Source organism: Theileria orientalis, chromosome 3 (genome assembly GCF_000740895.1).
Source record: "Theileria orientalis strain Shintoku DNA, chromosome 3, complete genome".
Classification (NCBI taxonomy): Eukaryota; Apicomplexa; class Aconoidasida; order Piroplasmida; family Theileriidae; genus Theileria; species Theileria orientalis.
Window position 1 is genome coordinate 953,548 of NC_025262.1, and position 18,509 is coordinate 972,056.

An 18,509-nucleotide genomic window follows, 5' to 3' on the forward strand; every position below is an offset into this window, starting at 1 on the left:
ACCGTCTAACTATTTACACTGTGCATAATTAAACGCTATTTACCCAAATTTTAACTGAATGACTTTCTATAGGCTTCCTAGCTGTCTCCACCTACCTTAAATCCAGATCTAGTCGATAGGTTCTGGATTAGTTTATTTAATTTAATCAAGAGGTTATGATCCGATAAATTTACTCCGCTGGAGTTTGAAACTAGCAAGAATTTTCCTCTTCTGTTTACGTGCTCTCCCGCGGCCTCTCCTGAGGGTCTCGCTGGCGCTTCGAGCTCCGAGTCCGCGCCCAGGCTGGGACTTCTCAGTGTCAGCTTTGGAACGTTTGCCTTTATTTGCTCGTACAGATCTTCCAACGGGCTCACCATGTTCTTTATGCGCTCCAGGAGCTTGGAATCCTCCAGGTGCTTTATCTTCTCGTCTGCGTCCGGGGACAACAGCATGTGCTCCATGAACGCGTAGAGCGAGTGCAGCGACCTCTGCGGTCCAACCACCAGATTGTACAACGAGTCAAAGTCGCTAAATTAAATTATTAATTGCCGGAAGATTAAATGATTAATATAACTACGGTCTGCTGGCTTAACTTACTTGAGTGTCAAAAGGTTTGCTCTAACTAGGGCCTTGACCTTCTGTTCGTCCAATTCTGCCACAAACTTCCCTCCTTTGGTCTTAAACAATCCCAAATTCATGAAGTGCTTCATTGCTTCGTCGAACAACTGCTGCTCCTCCTCAACTTCTCTTAGTTTCTTCGCTGCTTCCTCGCTTGGTGCTGCTCCTTTTGCAGGTGCTTGTGCTCCTGAATTTCCTCTTGATACCAATGCCGCCAGTTTCGTTTTTATCTGACTGAGTACTCCGAGTGGTCCTGTTCCTGTAACCAGTGCGTCTGTCTCTGCCCTCGTCGCCGCTTCTAGACCTAGTTTGGCCAGAACCGAATTAGTTCCTGATGTAGCCAATTGGTGCTGTGAATGGTCTGTTGTCACAACTCCTCCCTGTGTTGTTCTGTTTAACAATTCCATTCCATTAAGTCTAGTTACATCGACCTGTGGTCCTCCAGCACTCTGACTTCCTGATACACCCGGTTGTGCGCCTCCAGGGCTAGATTGTCCAAGTCCAGCTGCAGCTGCCCCTGCTGGTCTGTTTTCCGACCCCTGTCCTTGCGCAACATTGGCTGAACCAGGTCCTTGGTTCGTTAACTGATTTCTTGCTGAATCCTGGGTCGTCGATCCACCTGGTAGTGAACCCTGGGTGGCAGATCCACCTGTTACGATATTCTGGCCTGTAAGCACCTGTCCAGATGCTTCATGTGTTGTTGGAGCAGGCTCTTTAGGAGTGGTAGGTGCAGGGTCCTTAGGCGATGTTGGAGAGGGGCCAGATCCGGTTGCGGCCAGTGGAGTGGTGGAAACTTGCAATAATGATTTAAACTTTTGTATTAGCGACGGGTGTCCGTGTACAGCCGCCACTTCCCTGTTGTCGTCTCCTACGAATTGCAGCAGTGTTGACCTGGTACCAGTTGATCCAGTACTTCCTGTGGTTAAAGTGGTCGTAGCAGCGGGTCTAGTTGCTTCCGTTTTCAATACGGCTGCTGCTGGTTGCCTTGTCAGTCCATCGGTAGCTTGTGCACTTGGAAGTGGACCTGTTGCTGCGTTTGATGTAGATGGAGGCGATGGGCCACTGCCAGCTCCCGTTGTTGTCGTACTAGCAGATGCCGGTGCAGAGCCAGAGGCGCTTACTCCAGGTGCGCGGCCGGCAGCTGGTGCACCAACACTTGGCTGTGCCGGTGTGTTTCTTGAGTTTGCCAGTGAAGTCAACATGTTTATCTTGTTTTCAAATCCTGCTTCGAATATGTCCAACAGCTTCGGCATCAGCGTGTTAAACTCCTTCAGCAGCTCTGCCATCGGTGCATATGCCTTCATGAATGCTTCGGTCGTTTCCTTGATGTAGTCCTCTTGGTTCAGCGTCAGCGTTACTTGGCCCGATTCGAACTGAGTGCTCGCCATGACGTTCTGGTCCGCGTTGGCTACTGCGCACAGTGCCGACGTAAGTATCAGGTTCCTCTTCTCCAGCAGGTCCTTGACCTTGTCCGACACCAGAGCCAGTTCTGCGTTTTTCATCAGGTCTGCCAGCTTCGTCACCACCGGCACTGACTTGTCGTACACGTCTTGCGTGCTCTTGTTCGGCGCCTTCTTGCTGAACTGAGCAAGGTGGCTTGTCAACAGCTTATATGCGAATTCTCCGTCCTTGTTAAACAGCTGGTTCAGCGAGTGCTCCGTCATACACACGTTGTTCCTGTAGTAGTTGTTCACCAGTGTCAACAGGTCCGCCGAGCTGTTCTGTCCTGAGGCTGTACAGACGTTTACCAGATCCGTTTTAAACGATTCACACAACGACTTCTTTGCAGCATCAGCCTTGTCTGCTGGCGGCTGTACCATCTCCGTCGAGTTCACGTTGTCAAAATCCGTTTGCATCTCCTTCAAAGATGACATGAGCACTTCCTTAACCTGGTTGTCTTTATTAGCTTCTGTATTTTCCTGGGTGGCGTTGGCGCCACTTCCAGCTCCAGGCGTACCCTGGGCATTAGCTTGCTGACCTGCCTCCGTGGTAGTCTGAGCCCTGTCCGTTGTAGGTTTCGGAGTTGGATTAACAACTGGCTTTATAGCAACCTCTTTAGTGCGACTTTCCAGTGGAGCAGTAACAGGCGGCGTAGCGGGTGGAGCATCCGGCAAAGTATTCTCCGCCAATCTGGGTTGTGGCAATGGGACTTCAGGGTTCTTAACTACCGGGGGTTGCGCTGGTTGTGGTTGAAGTGGATTGATAGCCTGGTCAGTTTTTGTAGAAGGGAGTTGTTGTGAAGCTTGTGGAAGCTGACCCGTCGGCGGCCCCTCTGGTTGTTTCTGTTGTCGAGTCTCAGGAACTTTTAAGGGATCAGCTTTGGCAGCCAAGGCAGACTCCTGCTCTTGTGTTGTTTTAGAAGAGGATGACCCTGATTCTGGTAAATCTGCCGTATCTTTTGGGACCTCTGGAGGTTTCACTCCAGCTCCGACTCCTGCACCATCTTGAGTAGAAGATGCGGAATCACGGGGTGGTGATTCTACTTCTTGGCTGGGACCTTTTCCAGGGCCATCTGGAGAACCCGGTCCTTTTAGATCACCTTCAACTTTTGGAACACCGCCATCGGGACCTTTAAGGGGATCCTGTACTTTAGTTTCACTTTCAGTATCAGGGACTTGAAGAGATTGTTGATGTTCTTGAGTTCCATGACCCTGACCACCTACCCCGGTTCCGGTGGATTCCAATTGTTGAGCTTTCTCTGCTTCTTTTCCTGCTTGATGACCAGCACCATGTCCTTCGGTTCCCCTTTCGCCAGTTGTATGGCTGCTATCTGAAGAAGAAGAGGATAAAGCAGATGGTTCCTCCTGATTCCTTACACATAGTACTGTTGTGTAAGTGCCTGATAATAATATTAAAAATATGAGGATATTATATTTCATTGTGTTAAAAAACCTTTAAAATTAAAACAAATTTATTTTTGGATCATTCTGGAACAAAGAAGTGCATTATTAAACCATTCGCCGGTAGCGAATATCTCTTTACATATTAAAACAATTAAAACACATATATTTTGTTTTTTCGAATCTTATTCCCCTATTTAAATATTGCACATCATTATAATTTAATATAAATACGAAGTTTCGCCAACGTTGTCGTTTAGCACCTAATTGCATTTGCCCTTGATGTTGTTTTAGCGAAACTCCCATTCTCACTTAGAATATTCTTATACCCTTATTTAAACAAGATTAATTTTTATTATTAAATTAAATTTTACCATTCCAGTTTGTTTTCATATCCAGTTTCACTTTGTCTACCTTGGTAGCTGCGGTGCCCCGAACACGCTAGCACATCATAGGTAGTTGGACACAGTTATATAAGAAATTGGTCTATTTTATGTGTAAAATAAATAAAAATCATAAAAGGCTTAAAAAATTATAAAAGTTAATCGAGATTGTGGATTTATGGTCGCACACTCGGTTGAACCTTTAGAATGGATCTACTCTAGATCGTCGAGTTTTATTTAGGGGTTATTCACCGGATTCCTCAATAAAACTAACAATTTTACCTACTCATACCACTATAAATGAATCAGTCTCGATTTAAATTCTAAACAGTAAGGGGATTAGGGAGTCCATTTTTAACTAACATGGACTGCCTTGACAAAACCTGCGAACATATGGCGTATCAACGTATTCGTCAGGAATGATGTTTCTGTACTCTACATTGCATTTCGGGCATGTTATAACGTCCGGCTCCTTTTCATTGAGACAGCAAGGGCACAGGATCCTTGCCACAATGTAATCTACATTGAGTAAATTAGACCGTCATAATCAGTGAGATATCTACCAAGTTTATTTAGCTGCTAATAACAGTATTAACTCACCTAAGTCACCGTCGTCCTCCAAGTCCTGGAGGAACTTGTTATCTCCAACGGAGTACCCATCAATTATAATTTGAGGGAGAACAACTAAAAGGATTGTGTGAGTAATGTCGGAGCGAGCAAATGTGTATGAATAGACGGTCAGATACATAAATATAGAATTAAAAGCTCACCTGAGTCATTTCCGAATTCGTCCTTGGTTAGTCTCAAAAATCCTTCAGACTTCCATGAGTCAAACAGCTCCATGTCCTTGCACCCTAAGCATTCAATGAGGCAGTGCTGAGTTACCAGTGGCGTCAGAGATCTCCTTGTTAGTGTCGATTAAGTAGTATACCAGTCCTTTGCAGTCCAAAAGGTGTTTCGCTCTGTTCGATTCAAAAAACTGTTTCTTTACACTTCCCAGAGATGTGGTCAGAAACACAACTTCGGCGAGCATTTCTAAAATAATATCAAAATGACCTTACAGTTTGACGTTATGTAGGGGTTTGGGGGTAAATATAGGCATATGTACCTGGTGAAGATGTTTCAGTTCTTGAGGAAGCATTGTTGTCAGCACCTACATGAACTATTAGTTCAAAAAACTCAAATTTGAGGAAAATATAGATGAATATTACTGTTTTATAGGGAAACATACTGCTGGAAGCTTCAGAGTTGGTCCCAGAAGGCTCTTGTTCGTCTAAAAAAAGCAATAAATTAGAATAGAATACCCATTATTGATTATTTATGTTCCCGATTGAATATTAGTCCAATATTTTAAACCAGACCGACGAAACTAATCATTTCAAGCCATTTAATTCATCATAACCCAACTATAAAGTCTTTGAATTTATTTATATATAAATGAGTGGGAGGGGGCAATATATTATTTCAGCTAGAATAAAACCCTCATGTAGGAGGGACTCGGGGTGATTTTATATACAAACAGGTGTAACACCAATTATGGAAAAGGTATAATAAATTAGATGTGTAGCCGGTATGACAGTTTTTATGCATACTGGTGATTCAACAATCAAAGGGATAAATTAATAAAACTGGAGACGACAAATTCATAATATGTACACTTTAACAAACTCATAAATAATATGAAATACATATTATAATTGTTAATAATAAATATATGTGTACTTAGTGGTAAATATACACTTATATAAGCAATGGCAGACTGAAGGCAGAAAACTCACAAATCGCCGTCACTATACGTTTAAACTATTTAACATTTTAGTTTTATTAAGCAAGTATTTTGCCTATAATTTGAGAAATATTATGAAGTTAAGGCGGATGTGTGTCTATATAGGGCAAACTGAACCGAAATTTGGCGCGATTTCTTAAGTTTCTCACATTATTTCATGTCACCGAGCAAAAATAGCCAATAATAAACAGAATCTTGATATGGGGAAGGCAAAACTATCAAATGTGTAGTATCCTGTCTGGTGGGTATTTCTAGGGCGTCGTGTTTGCCTGACTACAAATTATTTATATTTTCCTAAACCTTTCTTTTTGATGTTAATGAACTCGCGTATGTATTTTATTATCGCGAGGTGGCACAGTTTATAATATTTTAATATTTAATCGTTATTACTTTTGGGGGTGTGTGACGTGAGTGTGTGAACACGTAACATATTAACACTGGAGAGTAATTTGTAACCTATGCATGTTGGTTTTATTGTAAATTTTTGCGTGTTATCAAACATTTGATTCCCGACATTGCAACCTTAATATGTAGTTTCAAATCCGAAGCCTGGATTCCATACAAATTCTTAGTAATTTTAATACTGAGAACACAACCAGTAGTTTTACTAAATATTTGAATGCTTAAAGGACTCTATCTGTGAATCCGTAGAATAAGGTAGTGACGTCGAGTATAATGGTGAAATCGGCGTTTTATAACCAGAATGAAGATATATTAAATAATGTCAGCGAACAACATAATCAAGTTCAAGAAATGTTTAGTGAAACAAAATATACTAATGTAGAGGAGAATAACACAGCAAATACATCAAGTTTGTCATCTGGCCAAAATAAACAGAGTATGTCTAACACACAGGAGGAAAAAAGCTTATCGGCAAAAGAAAATAAGTCGTTTCTGGACGAACTGCTGAGTATGAGATATAAATCTGACTTAACAGAAGGCCTAGATACCATAAAAAATGAAGTTTTACTAGATTCTCTCGACATATTCCCACAGCTCCGTGGAGGTACACACTTGAATGATTTGAGTAGCAACGAATTCAAAGAGAGTTTAAATTATGTAGATAATTTCAAGGTGTATGAAAAAGATGATCATTACTACAACGGATTTTTAAACACGAACGTATCAAGTAACAATTTAAACAAATTTGAAGAAGTAAGTGACAAGCTTGATACCAAGGAGGTACAACTTGACAAAAAAATGGAAACGACAGCATATTTACAGAAACAAAAAGAAAATAATGTGAAGAACAAAGGTATAAACAAGGAGATGAAAGAAACGATGCAAGAATCGTTTAACAGCAAGCCTTCAATAGACAATTTATACGGAACACTGAACATGGACTCTGCCACAAATGAGCTTAACGGCTACTACAACTACTTTGAAACAGCAGGTTATTCGACCACGGAAAATAATTACACAACGAACTACTATCAAGGGAACGAAATCGATTTCGCAGGAGGGAGTGGGAACGGAGAAGGATGCGACGACCTGGCAGGATTGAGCGAGTTTGAAAAGGGCTTAGTATCAATGTGCGACGAGTCATCAACACAGCAGGGATCGTCGCTGCTGGGATCGCCGGACCAAGTAAACGCAAACGAGGAGGTGAAACAGAAAGAGTCTGCACAACAAACAAGCTCGAGTAAGCAGAGCCCGCACTCATCGAAGGAGAAATTTGGAAGTTACAAGACTGAGAGGATCAGTACGACCAAGGAAGGACCGAAGAGTTACGCAGAACACACATATAATAAGTCAGCCAGTGGGCCGGAGAAGCAACTCAGTGTGGCCGCAGGACTAAGCTCAACTGCAAAAGTTACGGGTGTCACAGGAAAGGGGGGCGCAGGATGCTTCCCAGGAAATGAGTACCACGGATCGTCAACAAGCTTCGGAGAGAGCCCAAACTGCTCGTACGACTCAGTATATAACATGGACCCGCTAGCACAGTCGCTGCTGTGCGACACGTCGTACTCAAGAGAGTACTACGAAGCAGGAGGAAAGTACGAGTCAGGAACTAGTGACTTTGGAAACTACTTCGACTCTAGCAGCACGCCCTACGCACACCAGACGTCGAGCGCATTCTCGTCGCCAACATCAGTGTTTAAGTCAGAATCGAGGAAGGGACCGACGAACCTGTACAAGGAGAAGGTGGCAGTAAACGACTCGTTCGCAGACCCAGGGCCAGCAGGAGTTAACGTCTATAACGAAGGGGTGCCAGGAGTGAAGAACGTGCACAAAGACCCAGTGAAGAGCATGAACGAAGCATACAACACGTTCTTTAACATGGGCGCTGGTGGGTCAGGAAGCTACTATGACCAGTACAGCACGAGGAGCGAGTACTACGGAGACGAAAAGAGCTTCTTCAGAAACGAAAGGAATTACTTCAAGGACGAAAGGTACTACGGAGACGAAAAGAGAGAAGAAGATGCGACGCCGTTCACGCACGTGGCGAGCAGCGTGGCGACGGTGGCGGACACAGTGACGCCGCTGTGCTCCTCAGACCTGAGCGCAGAGTTCGCAGAGACGCTGCAGGTACTGCTGGAAAGGTACCTGGTGGGAGACCTGAGCGTCGAAAAGGAGCTCTACTCGCTCTTCGGAAACGAGTTCAACCTGCAGAGAAGCGAGATCTACAATAACCTGGCGAAGTACTGCACAGGGAAAAACCTGCTCTACTACTCGTATAAACTTATTCTGCAGTCGACGAAGCTGACGGAGGGGGCTGATGGGAGCCCCGCGAGCGGGAGCTACGGAGTGAGCACCTACGCAGACAAATATAACACAGACAAGAGCGTCACAGTAGAAGTGTACACACAAACACTGCTCTCCCTACTGACAATACAGGACTCAACACACTTATCGAGGTCACTCTTCACACACCTGACAGCATACTTGAACGCGCAGCACGAAAAGGGAGCGAGCGCAACAACACACAGTATGCACAACACAACAGCAAACACGCCCTGTGTGACGAAGGAGGGAGACAAGGTGCTTAAGCTGTACACACTTAGCATCTGCCAAATGACGAGAAGAGACGCGCTGGTCTTCGACCGCTTCCTGGGAGTGCTCGAGGACCACCAGGGAAGGCTGGACCTGCGGCTGAGCTCGCTGCTGCTGAGCTACGTGCTCCACGCAGACCTGGCGAACAAGAAGCAGTTTGAAAGTTGGATGAGCCTCTCGCAGCAGGACGCAGTGTGCTACCTGAGCAAGATATTCAGAATCTCGCTCTTCGCAAGGCTGGGCACGACAGTGCGCTTCGCGCTGCACTTCCTGGACCTGATGGTTAACCAGAACTACAGCGTGGAGTTCGTGGACAACGCGCGCACGCTGCTGCTCTTCCTGGAGTACGTGGCGAGCAACTTCCCGCTTAGCTACAGCAAGGTGGTGCTGAAGCTGATTGACAAGAAGCTGTTCAACGCGCTGCTCTTCTTCAACGCGCTGCAGCTGGCGATGCTGTGCGACTACGGCTCAGTGGTGACGAAGATCTGCATCTCAGCACTGCAGGTGCTGAAGGGAGTGGTGCCAGTGGAGTTCACGTCGGCGTCGTTCGGAAGGTTCGAGTTCATATCGCTGGAGAACGTGAATAAGCTCGTGATGCTCATCTCGAACTACCCGAGCGGCTCGCCAGCATCGAACGCGCTGCTGTCAGGAGGAGCTAAGGGAATCAACGGACTGCTGAGCTCGATGAGCATGTCGGACAGGCAGAAGGAACTGAGCACGTGTCTGCAGAACGGAGCGCAGAGCCTGACCACGGAGCAGAGCGGGAACCTGGCGTCGAACCTGCTGGAGGTGTGCAAGGCGCTCTTCAGCTGCAACAAGAAGGATTTCTTCGTGCCGCTGGTGGAGTGCTGCCTGCTGGTCGAGGACTTCCAGGGCGCAGAGTGCATCATGAAGTACTACTGCGACTACTACGGCATGGTCTCTGAGACGATCTGCGAGAAGATGCTGCTCTCGATAGCGCTCAAGGGCAACTTCAACTACGTCAACAGGCTGCTGAAGGGGACGCAGTCGTACGAGTCGTGCGAAGTGTTCCTGACGCACTCGAACACGCAGAGCAGCGGAAAGAACGAAGGAGCGGGCGCTAACGAGGGCCCGCTGCACAGCGCGAAGAGCAGCTCGCCCTCGAGCAGTTCGAGCTCAGTGTCGAACAGGAACGGCCTGGTGCGGCTGAGCGTGTACCTGGTGAGAATATGCATAAGCATGCTCAACTTTAACGTGGCAATGAACTACGTGAAGCCGCTGCTGAGGCTGAACCACCAGAACGAGGAGATCAGCAACACGCTCATGATGGTGGCGACGCGGCTGGACTCGCGCTCGAAGCTGGACTCGTTCCTGAGCTTCTGCGAGCGCACGAGCATTTTGATCAACGAGCCGTGCTTCAACGTAATCCTGGACTCGTGCATAAAGCTGAAGAACAACAAGAGGCTGCTCCGGATCATCGGAAAGTTCAGAGTCTGGGGACTATACCCGAACATCCAGACGTTCGGAATCATCATCAAGAGCCTCTCCTGCTCGAACATGATCCAGGAGTGCGAGGAGCTGTTCTACAACTACCTGACGTACACGTCGCACGTCACCACACTCACGCAGGCGGCAGAAAGGAGTAACTCGGGAGAGTCGAACGCGCAGAATTACACAGGAGGCAGCAGCAAGGAAAAGAGCTACGGGCATCAGAGCATGAAGGAGGGCGGCAACAGCTCTAAGTCGCTGGAAGGAGGAGCGTTCGGAGGAAACGGACACTACCACGCAGGACAGGCGCACGCAGTAGTGCACAGCAACTCGTCGATGCTTAACGCACAGATAGGCAAGGAGAGAGAGAGGATCAACGAAATAATATACGGATGCATGTTCGACGCCTACGTTAACAACAACAGAGTGGACAGCGCAATGAGATTGTTCGAAGACATGAAGGTGCGGGGACAAGTTAAGCCGAACACGATCATGTACACGACGCTTATCAAGGGCTACGGACAGAACAAGCAGCTGGACAAGGCAATGAAGATATTCAGAATGATGCAGCAGGACCAAGTGGTGCCGAACACAGTGACCTACAACTCGATCATCGACGCGTGCGCAAGAGTGGGAGACATGTCGGGAGCAACCTCTCTGCTGGAGGACATGCTCATGAACGACATTGAGCCGGACCTGATCACATTCAGCACGATCATCAAGGGCTACTGCGTGCAGTCGGACATGGACAAGTCCTTCCAGCTCCTGAGCATCATGTACGAGCGAGGAATCATGCCGGACGTGATCCTGTACAACTCGCTGCTCGAGGGCTGCGTCAAGTCGGGCCTCCTCTGGCTCTGCGAGAAGCTGTGGAAGCAGATGCAGGAGTACGACATCCCGCCCTCGAACTTCACGCTCACGATCCTGATTAAGATGTACGGAAGGTCGGGGCACCTGGACAAGGTCTTCGAGCTCGCAGACGAGCTGCCGAAGCGCTACAACTTCAGCATCAACACGCACGTGTACACCTGCCTCATGAGCGCGTGCATCACCAACGGAAAGTACGCAATGGTGCTCGACATCTACAAGTACATGAAGAAGAACGGCGTGAAGCCGGACGCGAAGACCTTCGAGACGATCATCCAGGGCCTGAGCAGAGGAGGCCTCTTCAGAGAGGCCGCGCAGGTGGTGATGGAGGTCTACTCGCTCTCGAACAGCAACAACGGCGAGGCGCAGATCCCGAACATCAACTCGAAGGTGCTCGAGCGCCTCTTCCAGCGCTTCCACGCCTTCGCGGCGAACCCGCAGGGCGCCGCCGCGCAGTACAAGGAGGGCCGCGAGGCGCACGCGAAGGACGCCAAGGAGCGCGCGAAGAAGGGCAGCCGCGACGACATCCTGCTCAACGTGGCGAACGCGAGCGGGGCGGCCAAGGGCGCGGCGCTGAGCCACCAGGCCGACGACATGGAGGAGCTGAGCAGCCTCTACACGTCGCTGAACCGGAGGCTCGAGCTGTTCGGCATCAAGGTGCCCAAGTTTTAGCCGACTAATCTAACGCAATCCACAATACGCAGTAGATAGTTAAGTAGTCGCACACAGTACACCGAGTTAAGCGTGGACCGTGAACCCGGTTTATGGTTACGCTATACCCGTTATATTGACGTCATACGGGGGACTATACGTGGTTTGTGGGTGTGCCCGTATTAGGTAGTTGGAGGCGTGGCCTTGGGTGTAAGGATTCCATGGTGTCCGAAGAAAATCAGTTTTAATCTAAGGAAATTTTTATAAATCTGAACGCTAAATAAAAAAATATGGCAAATTCACTGGTTTCGTTCCTGGAAAGGAGAAAAAAAACAGCGGTGAAGGCGTCGGCACTGCTCCAGAAGTCAGAGGAGCAGAGCGAGGCCGAGCCCGAGGAGAAAAAGTCCGAGGAGGAGCAGGAGGCGCAATCGGAGCAGGACAACGAGTGGAGAGTCTCCAGCGACGAGAGCGACGACCTGGCGAAGCTGTCGTCGACCTTCGGGCCCAACCTGGTGAAGGTGGTCCAGGTTCTCGACAACGGCGAGCTGGACGACCTATCCAAGGAGACCCAGGAGAAGAAGACGCAGCAAGTGTGGAGCAAAGTCGAGGAATCTGAGGAGGAGGCGGAGCCCGAGCCTGCGAAGCCGAAGGTGTGGGTCCCCAAGTACAAGGAGACCCAGAACCTGCTCAACTCGAGAAACGACGTCGACCTGGCCGAGTCGGTGAAGATGTTTAACAAAACCGAGTCTCTGGTCTCCAAGAAGAAGAAGAAGAGCAAGCCGAAGTCGCTCCAGGAGCTCGAGGAGGAGGACAGGGACTTCGCCCTCGTGAAGCTGAAGTTCAACGTCTTCTCCCTGCTCGATTCCAAGTACTCTGAGTTTAAGTCGGAGAAGCACTCGATGGTCGACGACCTCGTCAAGTCCAAGTACCTGAACAGGTGAGATTTGAGTCTTTACTGTGCCTTTAGGGTGGTCTCGCAGTCGTAGCAAGGCTGAGTTCACAACAGCTCTCTGCAGCTTCCTGGAGACGAATCGTTTTCCCGCAATCCTTAGAATTTTAACTCCAGAGGGGGATTTGACGTGTATATTAGAGATGTAAATCTGGTGCCGAGTTTCACAGGGCGTCCGCACACTTTCGTATTTAGATACAATATATCAAATATCACTGCGTATTCACAAGCATACATTATGCTACACACCAAATTTCACTGTATAGTACATTAAATGAAGAAACGCTTGCGATCGACCTGCAAATCAGGCCTCCATATGAACTCGTAGAGTCCGCCGTCCAGGTCAAAGAGCCCGTCCTAGGAAACAGTAATGTGGGCACGAAGTAGGCTGACAGGTAATAGCTTAAAACTAATAGAGGCGAGCGTTAATTTAAGTAACTTCTTACTTGTACGTAGTACACTTTCATGGTAAATCTGGGTCCAATCTCCTTTAGGGAGCACTTTTTTTCATTGCGGAAAACGTATCTACATAGAGACGTGAGTGAAAAGACTACCTAAAACTTATCTAAAAACCATCACCAACAGTGGTAACAGAATATTCGTAATAGCAGTAATTGCATATAAATAATGGCAGTAACACAATATCTGCAATAGTGGCTGTAAAGTCACCTGTGATGTCTGAAGAAGATCATGTCCCTCTGATTGTGGAATGTGATTACTCTCCGCCCTTCAAACTCCGGGCTCTGATACGCATTTGTTATCTGCTGTCCACTTACCAGACTAAATAGTGATGCGATTTGTCTTCCGATTCTTCTACCGAGCCTCGTGTTGAATGAATTCAATACTATTTCCGGCTTTGTTGCTACGAGCACTCCACCGCCTTTCATTTCAGAGGCGAACTTAATGCTTGTCAGCTTAAAAAATGTAGTAGGCCCCTCTGAACACAAATTAGTACGTACACACATAACTATATATATACATACATATCATACATATCGTAGTTGCACTGAATCATGTATATAAATATCATAAGTGCACACACACCATCTTATATACGTGATACACACACATGTATTTAAGTGCGACTACCTATACAAACTTAAGTCTGCCAAGTTATCACATCATACCTGGTAAGGAACATATAAATAAGCCATTAGGCATTTTATTTGAGCCCTCAGTCACCAGCAGAATGCTGGTGAAATCGTTCTTTATTGCAAACTTAACTACTTCTTTCATCTTATACTCCTCCCTCTGCAAATAAATCGTTGTTTATTTTTGGTTATGTTCACATACATAACGACTACTTTTTGGTTTAACTATACTTATTTGCACTAATTATTCTAACAATGTCTAGTTAACCCACTGCGTAGTATACTGTGTTGTTTATTACAAGAAGAATCTCCTTCATGAACGTCCTCATCTTCTCTGAAGGTCGTCTAAACACACATATTTCTCAATTCAGGGCTTACCTTGTGGATGTTACTAGCAATTTCGGCGTCCTGTGCCCCTTGAAGTGTTCTGCAAACTCGTCTATTTTTTCCTCGTGTTTAACTTCTGCGTCTTCGGGATTGACCAAGGTCTCATCTGGCCTCCTCAGGGACTCTATTGTGTTTGGCACACTTCTAATAACCTCCAAACCCTTCTTTTCATCTTCCTTTCTTTGTCTTCTAAGTTTTCTTCTTTCCTTTTTCTTTTGGCTCCTCGCTTCAAGCACCTTTTCCAACCTTCTACTTTTCTTACTACTTTTGGATTCTAGGCCTCGGAGTTTCTGGCGTTCCCTTTTTTTAGCCTTCTTGTCAGCCCTTACTGACTTTTTCTAAATTAATTGTTATATTTATCATAAAATTTGTGTAATGTCAGTCTAAAGTATATACACAATACCTGGGTTTCTTCCTTAGGCTTCCTCGACTTCATTCGGGCAACCTTATCACAAATAACATCAATTTATACCATTCATTTATAATTATAATAATTAATACTAATTTAATGTATAAAAATTTACTGATTCCATTTTTCCATAGATATATATAGTGTAACCTAATACAGTATGTTAGGGCGTAGTAATAACACATTTTAGTTCAAAAGATTTTGTTTTATGTAATATAATTTATATTCGGTAGAATATTAGTCTACAAAACTGCTTCACTCTGTTTTCGTCTTCGACGTCTTGAAAAAGAGCGAAAATACGTTTAAGAACATCATGTGCGCTATGATTCCAAACAGGAATAGCAGGATCACTATGTTGTAGGACCCGAAGAGCAGGTGATTCTCGGTCGCCGAGTATATTTTTCTCAGAAGGAACCTGTTTCCCGTCGAGTTGATCCACTGCGTCTTGCTTCCGAACACGTAGTCCTTCAGAAAGGCGAACTTGTCTGCCAGCTCCTCGCACACCTCGTACCTCTTCAGGTAGTTTACCTCGAATAGCGCCTCGAGGCCGTAGCTCAGGTTCTTCAGCAGGTGGAAGGCGCCGCCCCTCACCGATCCCATCCAGCCCTCGAAGGGGTAGAAGAGCAGGCCCAGGGCGAGGAAGTAGACCAGGCACACTATGTTGCGCGCCTTCGAGTTGCTGTGCACGCTCATGACGTTGAAGGGCAGGAGTATGAAAATGGTGAGCAGGAAGCAGAGCGCCCAGTTGAGCACCGAGAGCCCGAGTGAGAATGCGATGCCCAGGAAGTATATCGAGAGCAGCAGGAACACGTCCACCCTCGGCAGGCGCGTCGGCACCTTGCTTATGTACCAGTAGGGGCCCATCGCGTCGTTCTGCGCCCTCAGCTTCTCCATGTTCTCGCGGAGCTCAGCCTCCCTGCGTGCCGAGGCCTCCGTTTCCGCGGAGTCCGACCTGCTCAGGACCGTGTCCGCGCTCCTCTGCCTCTTCGGCGTCCTCGACTTCTTGCCCATTCGCAGCCACTTTTTCACGAAGCGCCGCCTCATCTTCCTCAGCTTCTCCTTGAGCCGAGTGAGCGGCTTCGGCTGATTTGCCTTACTCAGCTTTCTCAGCTTCGCCAGCAGCTCCTCCCGCATCAGCGACCTTTCTCCCACGTACTGGTCTCCGAACTTGTGCTGGAAGTTGAGGTAGAAGGCGTGGTTCACCACGAACACCAGCGTGTACGAGAGCACCAGCAGGCCCAGCGACTTCCTCACCTCGTTGAGCAGCGCCAGGTCCACTGCGTTGCCCGAGTTGTTCCTCGCCAGCCTCAGCAGGAACAGGTATGCCGGCGTCGACGCGAAGGCTATGTTCAGGAAGACCAGCACGATGCCCAGGATCATCTTCACGTTGTCCAGGTACGGGCTGAAGGACATCATCACCAGCTGCCTGATGAAGAGGAGCGGCACCACGAGGCTGTATATTGAGATTGACACGAACGAGGTCGGCTTCACGAAGAAGTAGAAGTTGAACGACCTCTCGAGCATGGTGTGCAGGTTGTTCTGGTTCCTCAGCGTCAGCACCACTGACTTCAGCAGCAGCTCCAGGTTGTAGTTCACTGTCTGCTCGAACTTGCTCGTGGACTTGCACATGATCGAGAAGCCGTTGATGTTCTTCTCCAGCAGCGGCACGTGGTGCCTCAGCCTGTCCACGTTCACTGCCATTCTGAAGATCGACTGCCACAGTCCCCGCGTGTGCACCGTCATCCCCTCGACCTCCGAGATCTCCACGAATATGTTAACTATGTCCTGGTTCGGCAGGTGCCCGTCTATTCCCTCGTAGCTGATCAGGAACGAGGAGCACTTGTTCGTTCCCAGGTCCACCACCAGCGCGTTGTGCAGCGTGCCTGACCTGTGCTTGAAGTAGTGGCTGTTGAAGTAGTCGTGCAGGAACTGCCTCGTTCCCACTGCGAAGGGCAGCTGCTTCATCGTCACCAGCAGGAAGATGTTCTGCGACAGGTACTGTGCGTTCGACAGGTGCTTGATTGCCGTCAGGCTCAGCACCACGCTCGTCACGTCCTCCTTGTAGTTGTCGGTGTTGATCGTCGCCACCAGCAGCGTCGCTCCTCTCGCCAGGCACCTCAGACAGTTGACTTTGAACAGCAAATTGTGTCCATATATCTCACTGTTTTTTCCACTTGTTGGAAATGTGTACTTAAATCTGTTGTATGACACCTGCACGTTTTTTATATCCTTGAGTGTATGTGCTATTTTTACAAATATCTCGGGTGTATCTTCAAAGCGTACATCCGACCAGTATGAGTATGCTGAATCCGTTTCAGTCTTTTTAAAATCTTGCTGATAATCTGTGTAGTTGTTTTTATTTGTGTAGTAGTTGTAGTGGTTATCTCTGATGTGTTCTTTTTCTTCGAGGTGCTTTAAACTCGAGTCCGATAATAAGTACTCTTTAGTCTTATACATTAAATCAAACTCTGATTGAACCACCTCGTTCATTGAGTACCTGTTCAGGTACCCATGCTCCTGGACTGAGGTGTTATATTTAAATCGATACAGGAAAGGGAGACCCAGCAGAACCACAAGGAAGATAAGGTTACTACATATTTTTGTTATAATTTTGCCTATATTTTGTATATACACATACTAATTTATCTAATTTACCTGAATGGGAGTAGAATCTTCTCCACAATCCTCTTTAAAATAACAAATTTCTTTGAAGTGAGTGACATATCAATATTTTATCTCATATTAACTAAATTGTTTCTACTATTTACAATATTCCATAATTATTGTCAAACATGTTGGTGGATTAAATATACATCAATGAAATTCCATCTTGTGGACTCATCACACATTTTGTTGTGATGGAATCCACACTTAGTTTATATTTTTTTACACACGGTAGTATTAATACAAACGTAGTTTTTTTAATATATTATATTCTACTATGTTACACATTTGATTTTTTATCGTCCGATATCCGAACTAACGATTCGGTCTTAAAATACATTGCTATCTAAAAAATCTTAGGAAAGTGAATCCTTTGCTCGTTTGGAGGGCTGCCTTTGGTGATACTTTATATTTTTTACCATTTTCAGTCTCAGGCTGGTCTTGGTCTTGATTTGCGCCCTGTAGTCCTCCTGATGTTTGCGGTTGAGTATAGTACACATGTGACGTATCACTAGGGTCCACAAAAGCACAAAAATCCCCTTCTAGTTCAGTCATTGGATTAGCCGATGACATAAGATTCGGGTTGTTTCTAAATCTGGCGTAAAACGAGAAAAACAATTTAAGAAATAGGTCTGCTCCCCCGGTAACAAAGAATATCTTCAAGTCTCCTTCAGATTCAAATGGATGGGCTCCATTTCGATCCTAAATATGAATAAATCCATATAATTTTAGAATATTTCGTTAATTGTAAATAACAGTTCTGATCTATACCGATTTAACAATAAATTTCATATGATTGGTTCCGAATACTGGTTGCTCAAATCTCGGGTTTTCCAAATGAGAAAATGGCACATCGATACTCGAAAAGCCCTTTTTAAAGTCCTTATCCTGATTTTTAATGAAAACTATTCGGTGAGTTGTCATAATAGTGTCTCCAAATCCAACCAGCTTCCTAAACAAGTAATAAGTGTATAGCTACTATATAAACAATTTTCAAGTGTAGTTCACTGACATTAAAGTTATTACCTGGTGGTAAGTTCTAATGTTACTTTAGTTTTAGGCCTTGAAAGAACATAAGCCTCACCGGGTGTACATAGTGGAAGAAGAGTCTCTAAAAGAAATTAAATTAATGTTTAAAATAGACTAAACTTACTATTGTGTATATCTTGACATAAAACTGGATTTAAGGACATTTTTATAATTATAAACTGAAATATAAGATTCCATATTTCCCAACCTCATACTCACGTTCCAAAATTGATTCTATAGTATCGATTTTAGGGAATTTAAGCTTCGACAAAGTATATGATGGTCTTTTATTTATGTTTTGTATGTTTTTTTAATACACCTATCAGTTGTGTGTTTGTATCATAGTATTTACATTGCTTAATTAAAAATTTAGTTAATAGACATATTTTAACCTGTTTGATTGTTAAATATGA

At 46.0% G+C, this 18,509-nt stretch overlaps 9 protein-coding genes across 9 annotated transcripts; 2 read left to right on the forward strand and 7 right to left on the reverse strand.

Moving 5' to 3' along the window:
• Window positions 1–77: 77 nt before the first annotated feature.
• Window positions 78–3,476, reverse strand: TOT_030000447 (conserved hypothetical protein; the record flags this gene model as incomplete). Its single annotated transcript, XM_009693190.1, has 2 exons — window positions 78–507; window positions 577–3,476. The coding sequence occupies 2 exons, from the start codon at window positions 3,474–3,476 to the stop codon at window positions 78–80; spliced, it is 3,330 nt and encodes a 1,109-aa protein (XP_009691485.1).
• Window positions 3,477–3,508: 32 nt separating this feature from the next.
• TOT_030000448 (hypothetical protein) lies at window positions 3,509–3,743 on the reverse strand (the record flags this gene model as incomplete). The annotated part of the gene is made up of 2 exons (XM_009693191.1): window positions 3,509–3,571; window positions 3,672–3,743. The coding sequence occupies 2 exons, from the start codon at window positions 3,741–3,743 to the stop codon at window positions 3,509–3,511; spliced, it is 135 nt and encodes a 44-aa protein (XP_009691486.1).
• Window positions 3,744–4,178: 435 nt separating this feature from the next.
• On the reverse strand, window positions 4,179–5,128 carry TOT_030000449 (uncharacterized protein; the record flags this gene model as incomplete). The annotated part of the gene is made up of 6 exons (XM_009693192.1): window positions 4,179–4,339; window positions 4,421–4,504; window positions 4,591–4,674; window positions 4,706–4,855; window positions 4,929–5,093; window positions 5,125–5,128. The coding sequence occupies 6 exons, from the start codon at window positions 5,126–5,128 to the stop codon at window positions 4,179–4,181; spliced, it is 648 nt and encodes a 215-aa protein (XP_009691487.1).
• Window positions 5,129–6,281: 1,153 nt separating this feature from the next.
• Window positions 6,282–11,588, forward strand: TOT_030000450 (pentatricopeptide repeat containing protein; the record flags this gene model as incomplete). Its single annotated transcript, XM_009693193.1, has 2 exons — window positions 6,282–9,244; window positions 9,344–11,588. The coding sequence occupies 2 exons, from the start codon at window positions 6,282–6,284 to the stop codon at window positions 11,586–11,588; spliced, it is 5,208 nt and encodes a 1,735-aa protein (XP_009691488.1).
• A 269-nt stretch (window positions 11,589–11,857) lies between these two features.
• On the forward strand, window positions 11,858–12,553 carry TOT_030000451 (conserved hypothetical protein; the record flags this gene model as incomplete). Its single annotated transcript, XM_009693194.1, has 2 exons — window positions 11,858–12,504; window positions 12,535–12,553. The coding sequence occupies 2 exons, from the start codon at window positions 11,858–11,860 to the stop codon at window positions 12,551–12,553; spliced, it is 666 nt and encodes a 221-aa protein (XP_009691489.1).
• Window positions 12,554–12,786: 233 nt separating this feature from the next.
• On the reverse strand, window positions 12,787–13,752 carry TOT_030000452 (RNA processing factor; the record flags this gene model as incomplete). Its single annotated transcript, XM_009693195.1, has 4 exons — window positions 12,787–12,873; window positions 12,963–13,041; window positions 13,186–13,453; window positions 13,644–13,752. 4 exons carry the CDS (start codon window positions 13,750–13,752, stop codon window positions 12,787–12,789), a joined length of 543 nt encoding a protein of 180 aa, XP_009691490.1.
• Window positions 13,753–13,870: 118 nt separating this feature from the next.
• On the reverse strand, window positions 13,871–14,430 carry TOT_030000453 (RNA processing factor; the record flags this gene model as incomplete). The annotated part of the gene is made up of 3 exons (XM_009693196.1): window positions 13,871–13,952; window positions 13,986–14,332; window positions 14,398–14,430. 3 exons carry the CDS (start codon window positions 14,428–14,430, stop codon window positions 13,871–13,873), a joined length of 462 nt encoding a protein of 153 aa, XP_009691491.1.
• Window positions 14,431–14,658: 228 nt separating this feature from the next.
• On the reverse strand, window positions 14,659–17,126 carry TOT_030000454 (uncharacterized protein; the record flags this gene model as incomplete). Its single annotated transcript, XM_009693197.1, has 2 exons — window positions 14,659–16,993; window positions 17,059–17,126. The coding sequence occupies 2 exons, from the start codon at window positions 17,124–17,126 to the stop codon at window positions 14,659–14,661; spliced, it is 2,403 nt and encodes an 800-aa protein (XP_009691492.1).
• A 283-nt stretch (window positions 17,127–17,409) lies between these two features.
• TOT_030000455 (conserved hypothetical protein) lies at window positions 17,410–18,260 on the reverse strand (the record flags this gene model as incomplete). Its single annotated transcript, XM_009693198.1, has 4 exons — window positions 17,410–17,769; window positions 17,839–18,019; window positions 18,094–18,178; window positions 18,221–18,260. The coding sequence occupies 4 exons, from the start codon at window positions 18,258–18,260 to the stop codon at window positions 17,410–17,412; spliced, it is 666 nt and encodes a 221-aa protein (XP_009691493.1).
• Between the last annotated feature and the right edge of the window lie 249 nt (window positions 18,261–18,509).